The following is a 10,644-nucleotide window of genomic DNA, read 5'->3' on the forward strand; positions in this document are numbered from 1 at the left end:
ATAAGCCGAAACAAAACAAAAAACCAACAGCTTCTGACCTGCCCCTAGTTGGCTTGAAGTTCGATAAGACATACTGACTAGGAGAGCTCCCATCCTGTGCTCTGGGGAAGAAAGATAAGGAGCAAAGCTCCTACAGCCTTCTGGCCTTGTCCCCTGAGACTTCTCACCTGGTACATGGAGAACTAGGAACCTGGACTTCAGAGACAGGAGGCCAAACCTGTGGCCAGGAGATGAAGTGCTAGTGGTGGAAGCTGTTAGGGGAGATTTTGCCTGTGTCGCAGGCAAGGCTGAGAGCAAGCTGAGCTGTGCACAGTAGTAGGCTCCTTGTGGTGCTGAAGGCTGGGCTCTTTGGGGTCTGATGAGCAGAGATGGCAGCAAGTAGGAGGAGCTACAGAGAATAACACATGGGGCTGCTAATACTAGGATCCCCAAGGCTCTGAGGGCAGCAGGGTAAAAGGCTGAAGCTATGGACCAAAGGATCAGGGGAGGACAGTCTGTGACAAGCTGGGGTGAGGGGCAAGGGGCCTGTGAGCTGCAGCCATGTGTCTAGAACTAATGCCCACTGAAGAGAAAGAGGCAGCTCCCTTGGACCCTTGGCAGATAGAGGCAGGGCAAGCCCCATGGGACAGTGACCACATGGCCCAAGGCCAGCCAAGGCTGGGAAGGTAGGCAGGGGCCAGGCTTGTCAGCAGCCAAAGGTAGTTGACCTGCAGGCATGCGAGTGCCAGGCCTGGCCAAGGGGAAGGCCCAGCAGAGCAGCGTCACTCATGAGATCATAGAGCAGCCGAGGCTGGAGGCCAGGAGCCAGGCCTGCAGGAACAGGTCAGGAAGCAGAGCGGCAGGCAGCGTGGAGTTGGCGAGCGGGTCAGGGATCCCCTTCCACATGCCAGGGGGAGCAGACCAGGCTGGGGTGGGAGCAGGGGAGAGGAATGGAGCTGGAGGCAGTGGCAGCGACTGGCAGGGTGGGTTCCCACACAGAATCACCCTGATGCCATGACAGTTGGTCAGGGCTCAACAGAAAAGGAGGGCAAACCGGATGGGCTTCTGCCGCCAGGGCTGAGCTTTGTTGCCTGTTAGAGGCCATTCTGATGCAAGGTATCTAGAGAATAGTCAGGAACGCAACAGGGTGATATGGCCTCAGAGAGATGGGGCTGGGGTCTGTCCTCACAGCTAACTCCTGAGAGTCTGTAAAGCAAGGGACTCCCTTAACCGGGAGGAGCGAGTGATGGGTAAGGAGTCACGTCTCCCTCCCTCTTGGCTCTGCAAGACTCTCAGAAGGGGGCCTTGGTCCTCCCAAGTGGCATGGGTCTGAGCTTAGTCCTCGACATCAGTGTGCCAGCCTCTGCCTCTGCCTCTGCCTCCAGCACTGACTGCCGATGCCATGCACCAGTCCCTCTTCATGTCAGCCCTGTCGGCTCACCCTGACCGTTCCCTCTCTGTGTGCTGGGAGCAGCACTGCAAGCTCCTGCCGGGAGTGGCGGGCATCTCGGCCTCAACAGTTGCCAAGTGGACCATTGATGAGGTGAGAGTGAGGACCTGTCCTCCTTCCTCTCCCCTACTTTGCCTCTTTCAGCACACCCTGGTGGGAGGGCTCAGGAAAGGCCCTCTTCAAGCAGAGGTGGACACTGATCCTGATGCTATCTGCTGCTCATCCCTCCTATCCACGGTCCCTCTTGGTGCCCAGCAGGGACTGAGAGACGGTTCGATAGACCTACCCTGGTGGATGGGGAGAGGGACGTGCTGCTAGTTCGCATGAAAGTCTAGCAGGAGAAATGCTTCACCTGGGCCCCACCTTGCTCACCCAGCAGCAGACACACAAGGATCCTCTTAGGCTAATAAGAAAAAGCAACACTGTCAAAGCCTAGAGAGCACCAAGGCCACATGGGCCCACCTTTCCCCTACACTCCCAAGCCCCTGTCCCCTTGGCAACATGTCTTCTTTGGTTTCCAAGGTCTTCAGCTTCGTTCAGACCCTGACCGGCTGTGAGGACCAGGCACGACTCTTCAAAGATGAGGTGAGGTGCAAGTGCAGAGTGGGGACAGAAGGGTCACTCACTGAGACGACAGGGAGCAGATGCCCTCGCCAGCGCTGCCCCCTGCTAGGGAGGGCCCTCTCTTGTCTTGCCTGCGGGAGACTGGTCACAGTGACCCACGTCTCTGGGAAAAATCTGGTATGGACCGTGGCCCAGCTTGCTAACCCTCTGTGTTCAGATCACCTCAGGCAGGAAAATGCCTCTTGGAGACAGGGCTCCATTCACTCCTCTGCTCTCTACCCAGCTTGTTTTCCAAACCTAGCTCACTAGGGACAGTAAGTTAAAGTGTGTCTTGAATGTCACAAGTAATGCTTTTACTGCAGGATCCTAACATATGCTTAATACCAAGACCCAGAAGGTTACCAAGGTTACGAAGCAGTGAGTTGTACATAAAAGAACCCTAGCTTTACATACAGTGTGGGTGTGATTCCCAGTTCTGCTAGTTTACTATGGGCTCTTTACTATGTCTTAGTCTGCATCTTCTTATCTATAAAATGGAGATAAAACAGGTAGAATGAGGGTTGTAATGATGACAACCTTGCAGGGCCATTGTGAGCATTGGAAATGAGGAATGGCTCATTGGGCCAGAATGCCTAGGATAATTATATCACTAGCCTACCATAGAATAATCTACAAATCACATCGCTATATAAGAATGCCTGGTACAGTGGGGGCTCAGTGGTGGTTCTGACTCTCAACAGTCATCCTTAAGTAAAAAACTTTATTGTGACTCTCCTAATTTACACAGTTTGAAAGTGGAAGGGAACTTGGAGTTTGCTTAGATCTTCCTTCCAAAGAATACATGCATGCATCCCCCTTCACCCAGGAGAGCAGAGTCTCAGCTCCTCCTACGTGCCCCCACAGGTCAGGTGCCCATGAGAAAGAAGTCTGTTCCTCTTCCCCTAGAAGACTCTCTTTTTCCAGACCCAGCACAGCCATTTCTTCCTAGTATCCTTGTGTGGTGGCGCTCACAGTCTCTACCCCATCCTGGGCACTTGCCTCCTGGGCTGGTGATCTTACTGTAACATATGTGTTCAGAGCTGTCCCCCGGTTTCAGATGCCTTCTGACCAGCACAGAGCACACTGGTTGTGTTCTCCCCTACATTCTTTGTGGTTTTGTTTATAAAAGGACTTTATTTTTATAGAGCAGTTTTAGATTCACAGCAAAATTGAGAGGAAGGTGCAGGATTTCCCATATGCCCCCCACTCCCTGGTTATCGATTGCACTCACCAGAGTGGCACATTTGTTATAACTGTTGAATCGACACCCCAGTGTTTTTTAACGGAGATGAACATGTACATGGAGCAAAATGCCCACATCTTAAAAGTACAGTTCCACAAGTTCTGTGAGACATATACACCCTGTCCAATATATAAAACATGTCCATCATACCAGAAAGTTCTTTCTTGGCACCTTTGTTAGTCCCTGCCCTCATGGGCAAGCCTGTCCTAATTTCTAGCGCCATAGGTTTGTTTTACCTGTTCTTGAACTTGACATAAATGGAAGTGCAGCTTTTATTCTTCGGTGTCTGTCTCTTTTCACTCAGTGTCATGTTTTCGAGGCCCGTCTGTGTTGTCGTGTATCCCAGTAGCTCGTTCATTTGTACTGCTGAGTGGTGCTCCATTTTATGAGGAGCCCACGGTTCTGTTAATGGGTATTTGGGTTCTTTTCTCTTCCCCTACATACAAACCCTAGATTTTTGTTCCTCAGCAAAAATGAAGTTTGCACTAGCTTCATGATAGCCATATCAGACCAGTTTGGAGGTCAGGGAAGTCCCCAAGTGCCTTTTATATCAATTATCCATTACAGTCTAATTACACTTTCCAGTTTGTTACTTGTACCACTGGATTTTTTTTTATTAACCTAATGTAAAACTTTACATTTATCCCTATTAAATGTTATTTTGTTGGTTTCATAGTCTCATTGTTTTAAATCTTGATTCTGTCATCTGTGGTATTAGTAAGCCTTTCCAGTCTCATACGGCTTGTCATTTGATAACTAAGCCACGCCTTCACTGCACATGTTTAATGAGATAGAACCATGTGGTGCCGGTTAGAGGGCCTCCCTCCATGACAGCGGTCATAGATCAGTGCCCTCTGAGTGCAGTTGTTCAGCCGGCCACAGAAGCACGTGACACTTTTTCCCTCCAGCACTCTCCCCGTATCAGAAGAAGGGCATCGTGTCCCCCCCCCCCCCGGCACCCCGCCCCCCGCCGCCCCGGCAGAGCATCTGCTGCTTATCCCCAATGCACCATGGTCTGTGGTACAAGAGCAGTGACCAAAAAGGGCATAGGGTGACCGCCAGCATAAAATGCAGTCTCGGTGGGGAACAGGACCTTTGTGAGGGCTGAGGATGACCTTTTCCAGGGCATCCACTCCCCTGGGATGAACCCTGCTCCAGGGAGCGGCCTTTGTCGGGCTGGATGGATGCATTCAGACACACAGGTACTGGGCAGTCATTAGGGGGATGTCTCACGAGTGAGAAATTAGGGCAAAGTGGATGGATGGCCTTGTGGGTCGTCAGTCTGTCCAGTCTGGTGGTCATCACTGATGGTCCTAAAGAAGGTCTGCCTAGATTCAGAAGAAATCCCTGTCCAGCCCTCTCTCCCTGCCACCCCAGTCAAGGGTAGCTCAGAGGTGATAGTGTGGTTGTCACTAGCAGCTGCTCGTTGCCACGCCACTGCCCTGCCCTGCCCTGCCCTGCCCCAGGGCTCTGTGGAGGAGCACCAGGGCAGGGGTATTGAGGCCAATGTCAGGGAGGGCCTGCAAGACATTATGCACCTGCCACCAAAGTCAGACTGGGCAGCAGAAAGAGAAAAAGCATGAGTGTGAACATGGGGGAGCCAGTTCTCTGTCCTTCTCTGTCCCCATCGCTATCTTCCTTTTTTCCTTTCTCCCGCCTCCTCTCTCCTTTTCCTTCCTCTTCCCATCTCTGTCCTCCTCCCCTCCCCCCACACATCCTGGACTCCGATCTCGTGCTCCCCTGCACACCCCACCTCTCCTCTCCGTCACCCCTTCCCATGGCCCTCTCCGCCTTCTCCGCTTTCCACCTCCCTCCTCCGACCCCTCAGATGATTGACGGCGAGGCCTTCCTTTTGCTGACACAGGCGGACATTGTGAAGATCATGAGCGTGAAGCTGGGTCCAGCCTTGAAGATCTATAACGCCATTCTCATGTTCAAAAACGCCGATGACACCTTAAAGTGAGTGGCTCAGGGCTGGGCTCACTGCCAGCCCGAGCTGGGCCTCCCTCCGCAGCTGATGCTTCTTTCCTGACTTGAGTTCCTCATATCCCACCCATACCCCCACCACCCTCTACATCTTACCAGGGGGAGGTCCTCCTCCTCTTGGCTCCTTCCTGCGAGGTACGTGGGAGTCCTCGCCCCTCCTGAGTCCTGGGGCTCATCTGCCACCAGGCACACCAGTGAGGGTGTGACTGGGCTGGGGGAACACTACTGGTGGAGTGGATTGGAGGGGCCCTGCCTCTGGCAGCCTCACATCCCCAGCTGACCTGTTTGATCACCAAAGGGTCTTTTTCTTAGTGGTTAAGGACAGTCTGGTAGAATGGGAGTCCTCCGGTTGGAGGCTCATTTCTCTTGGGCCTCTCTCCGTGCTTTTCTTTCCTTGGTTCCGACCCAGAAGTGACCCAGCCACAAACATATTTACTCATTCTGATGTCTGGTTTCCTGGGCAGGGCCCCCAGCCATGGCCTACCCAGACCCCACTGGCTCCTCCCCGTTAGATGGGTGAGCTTCAGAAACAGGTTGTCGTAGGATCCGCTGGGAGTCTCTGGCTGCTGTTCTCCCTTTTGCCCAAAAATGGGGGATTCTGAGCTAAGATGCCTTCCTAAGCATGCCCCATTCTGGATCAGCTAGCATTTTAGTGGCCCATGCCAAGCCCTGTTTCCAGCAGAGTAGGTGGTAAGAGCCTGTTTTACCCATGCAGAGAAGATCCCCATCCACCCTTCCTGTATCAAGTGTGGGGAAAGGGTATGTCAGACAATCTCGGATCTTTGGCCAGAGGGGCAGCTCCAGCAGACATGGTGGCCCTTAAAGCTGGGCTTAGCATCCTTCCCTGCAGCCATGGATCTCAGCCAAGGTAGTGCCCATGGGGTGGGGACCCCATGCCTGCCAGACCTCTTGCCATGGGAATGTGCTACTCTGTCCAGCACACGTACCTCACAACATCACATTCGACTTGTCCCTTAAATGTCTTGCTCTTGAGGAGTCTTATGAAGCTCACTTGAAATTGGGAGTTGGGAAAGTGAATTCTTCAATCTTTGAGTTTGCTGTGTCCTGTAAGCCTTTCTAAACTACTGTCCATCTGTCTTGCACTGCCAGCCAGGTGCCTGCTGGGGCTCTGGGACTTCAACCTTTTCTGTCCAAGTAGGGGCCTAGGCTTCACCGAGCCACTGCCTAACCAGCCAGGGTGGGGCTGAGGCAGAGGGCCCGGCAGCAGCTGGCTGCATGTGGAGGTGAAGAGCAGCTGCCAAGGCCCTGTGGCCCCAGGTGCTGACACAGGCCCACAGGGTGCAGAGCCAGGCCCCTTCCCTCAGTCACGTGATGTGTTTGTGCACACAGTGTCCTCAGAAGTGTTTGACAGGTGCATCCATGAGGCTCAGTGTTGGGAAAATGTCAAGGGCTATTGTTAAAATACAAAGCTTTATCTTTCCCATAGAAGTGGGATACCCAAAGCTCTGTTGATTTCCTGCCACAGCCCAATAGGGGACCCTGTCTCACCTGGGCCCAAACAGCTTTGCTTTGTGCAGGGGCAGCCATCTACCCACTGAGCTGAACTCCTGCAGGGCTTCAAATGTTCCTTCCCTTTTGGCCCGTAGGGGCAGCTCTGAGCACACAACCTCCCTGGGCAGAAAGGCTCGGGTTTACGGAGATTGCTTTGATGCCTCCTTGGCCAAGAGTAAGGAGGAACAAGTATGAGCCTCTCCAACTTGGTCACTGGGGTGATGGCAAAACTCACCAGCTCCTTGGCCTTGTCTGTTCCTCTTGGAAACCGAGGAGAAACTGGCCTTGTGGAGTGAGGAGAAGTCAGCAAGCATGTGCGGTTGTGCTGCAGGACCTCCCCACGCCTAAGGAGCCAGGCAGGGACAGCTTTGTGGCGTGGGTCCGCCAGCCACACTTCTAATGCTGGCCTGCTGGAAAGGCAGGATGGACTAAGGGCCTGGAGAGAAGGGCACTCAGGCCTCCGAACTTGGACACCTTAGCACTTTCTGCACCAATGTCAAACTGTGGCAAGAAACCATAAGAAAGGTTCATCCTGTCCGCAGCTGAGATCTCCACACCTGAACCTGGGGGCACAGTGGAGGGAGGGACTTGGCACCAACGATGCGCCATGTGCCTCTACCCTGCCCTCTGCAGCAGACGCTGCTTACACTTTGGCCCTGGAGCTGTGCCCAGGCCTTGTCTGGCCAGGGCTTCGGTCTGTGAGGACCTTTCTATTTAGTTTCTGAAGCAGAGAGAATGATCCCAGAGTTTGAAAATGAAGCCTGTTTGCACTTTCATTCACATGGCACTTTGGTGGAATTGTTTTTGTACTCTCCGTGTGGGGATGCCTGTGTGTTCTTTCAGAGAATCCTCTGGCTTAAGGTAAAGTGACTCTTGACTCTTGAGGGAGAAAAATTTATAAACTGTGGTGTTTTGTCAGTGTGTTGAAACAACATAAATAAACTTGGAACATCTGGATGATATGCAGTCAGAGTCTGTTTCTATTTTCTTGGTAAAACATCCAGAAAACACAAAATGAATAACAATAGGGCCATTACTGGAGAGAATAAAGCATTCTCTTTTGTTGTTAAGGGGGTCCTTATTCTATTTTATAGATAAGAAACAAAGGATAAAGATAAATGGGTATACTTGTCTATGCTGAGAAATATAAACAATGGGAACCCCCTGAGAACAGTGTGCAAAGGGCCTGACCCTTGACTATTTATAAATGGACAGGGGCAGAAAATTAAATGAAGCCCTCCAGTTTTTAAAATAACATCAAACTTTCAGGTGGAGAAGTGTCAAGCTGAACAGTTAGACTCCGAGTTTCCCAGATATTGGGAGCAAATGGAAAAGTGGCAGAAATGCTGTTTGATCCCATAAACCCCTTTCTTGTCAATATGCTTCATTTCTTTGCCCTGCTCTTCCAGACTACTCAGCTAGAATACCAACCGTGGAGCTGTCCAAGCCCATCCTCTCCACCTCTACCAGAAGCTCACCTGGCTAACCGGATCCGTGCTATGGTTCATTGAGTCTCTGGCTTCAGAGTGGACCCCCAGGGCTGCCTGGGAAGCAGCTGTGTTTTTTAAGGAGTTACCTCTGATTTCCCATTTCACGCATCTCCAACCTCCTGACCTATTACCTTCGGTGTTGTCTCACTATACATGTTCATCATCTATATCACAAAGAAAAATGGAACTCATCAGAAGGAATACCCCCATCTTCCTGCCACCTCATCCGCCAGCCTCCTCCCACCCATATCCCATCCTTCCTTCTTTCCTTACCCATCACAGTAGAGGCATTGATCCTTCCACCTGTAGAAGCTATTCCTCCACCAGCTATGGCTGTTCTTTTTTTTTTTTTTTTTTTATGATAGTCACAAAGAGAGAGAGAGATTGGCAGAGACACAGGCAGAGGGAGAAGCAGACTCCATGCACGGGGAGCCTGATGTGGGATTCGATCCCGGGTCTCCAGGATCGCGCCCTGGGCCAAAGGCAGGCGCCAAACTGCTGCGCCACCCAGGGATCCCAGCTATGGCTGTTCTAAAAGGAAAAGAAACTGAGAGGCAAGAAGGCTTTTGGAAATTTAAAATTGATTGCAGAGATAATTCAACACATGGGTTGAAAGATAATGTGGATATTGCCCAGAAAGTAGAATAAAAACAAGCAAATGAAAAATAGGAAAGAATAAGAAATTAGAGGACAGCTGGAGGTCGAATATACAACTAACAGAAATGCCAATAAGAGAGAACAGAGTGGGCAGCCCAGGTGGCTCAGCAGTTTAGCGCCTGCCTTTGGCACAGGGCATGATCCTGGAGACCCGGGATCGAGTCCCACATCAGGCTCCCTGTATGGAGCCTGCTTCTCCCTCTGCCTGCGTCTCTGCCTGTCTCTCTCTCTCTGTGTCTCTCATGAATAAATAAATCTTTAAAAAAAAAAAACAGAGAAATTATATATTTTTCAAAAACTTAAAAGAAAGTAAACTTCACAGAGTTGAAAGATACTAGTCTCTAAACTAAAAGGCTACACACTGCCCAACATAATAGGTGTAGAAGGAATGACACCAAGCTACAGTATCATGAATATCAGAATAATGAGAACAAAGAAGATTTAAAAGCTTCCAGAGGGAAGTCTCATCCAAAAGAACATGAATCAGTAGCACTGAGCTTCTCAATAGCAATAGTAGAAGCAAGAGAGTGGAGCAACACTTTCACAATTGCAAAGGAAAATTATTTCCATGCTAGACTTCTGTACCCAGCCAAATTGTCAATCAAATGTGAAGGGAGAACATTTTCAAACATACAAAGTTTCAAAATTTTATCACCTGTGAACCTTTCCTCAGAAAGCCACTGGAGGATGTGTTCCATCAAAATGAAAGAATAAGTCAAAAAAGAGGAAGATCTTAAAAATGTAAGGGTAGTTTAAAGTCAGGGGGCACCTGGGTGGCTCAGTGGTTGAGCGTCTGCCTTCGGCTCAGGGCGTGGTCCCAGAGTACTGGGATCGAGTCCCGCATTGGGCTCCCTCCAGGGAGCCTGCTTCTCCCTCTGCCTCTCTGTCTTTCATGAATAAATAAATAAAACCTTAAAAAAGAAAAGAAATGTAGTGCACCACATCACTAGAATGAAAGGGGGGGGGGGCATGATGATCTCAATTGATGCAGAAAAAGCATCTATGAAAATCCAAAACCATTTCATCTTAAAAACAGAAAACTAGAGAATAGAGGGAACTTTCTCAACATGATAAAAGGCATCTACAAAAAACCCACAGCTAATAATATACTCAATGGTAAAAGACTTTCTCCCTAAGATTGGAACAAGACATGGAAACCCTCTTTCACCACTACTTTTCAGTATTGTATTGGAAGTTCTCGCCAGAGCAATTAGATAAGAGAAATAAAGAAAGGGCACCCAAATGGGAATGGAATAAGTAAAACTACCTCTATTCATGGATGGCATGATCTCATATACAAAATCCACGAACAATCTGCTAATGCTAATAATTTAAGCAAAGTTGCAGGGTATAAGATTAAGACACAAAAATCAAGTCACTTGTATTTCTATAATACCCACAACAAACAATCCAAAAAGGAAAGCAAGAGGGATCCCTGGGTGGCGCAGCGGTTTGGCGCCTGCCTTTGGCCCGGGGCGCGATCCTGGAGACCTGGGATCGAATCCCACGTCGGGCTCCCTGCATGGAGCCTGCTTCTCCCTCTGCCTGCTATCATGAATAAATAAATAAAATCTTTTAAAAAAAAAAAAAAAGGAAAGCAAGAAAGCAATTCTACTTACAACAGCATCTAAAGGAATAAAATATCTAGGAATAAATTTAAAGAAGGAGGTGAAGGGCTTATATACTAAAAGCTATAAACCATTACTGAAAGAAAGAAGATGTAA

General features: G+C 49.9%; 1 protein-coding gene across 8 annotated transcripts in view; it reads left to right on the plus strand.

Annotated features, from left to right (window-relative positions):
* L3MBTL1 (L3MBTL histone methyl-lysine binding protein 1) overlaps positions 1-7,735 on the plus strand; it is a 32,740-nt gene extending 25,005 nt beyond the window's left edge. For 2 of the 8 annotated variants that reach the window (XM_072801074.1, XM_072801076.1), the window contains one exon: positions 1,365-1,504. Coding sequence is in view for 6 of the 8 variants with exons in the window: in XM_072801069.1 (XP_072657170.1) it covers positions 1,365-1,522; positions 1,952-2,302 (509 nt within the window). In the remaining 2 variants the exon portion in view is untranslated. Of the gene's footprint in view, positions 1-1,364; positions 1,523-1,951; positions 3,954-5,103 lie in introns of those variants that run through there. The other 6 variants (XM_072801068.1, XM_072801071.1, XM_072801072.1 and 3 more) reach the window with 6 other exon arrangements.
* Positions 7,736-10,644: the final 2,909 nt, after the last annotated feature.

The sequence above is a fragment of the Canis lupus genome, chromosome 26 (assembly GCF_048164855.1).
Source record: "Canis lupus baileyi chromosome 26, mCanLup2.hap1, whole genome shotgun sequence".
NCBI lineage: Eukaryota > Metazoa > Chordata > Mammalia > Carnivora > Canidae > Canis > Canis lupus.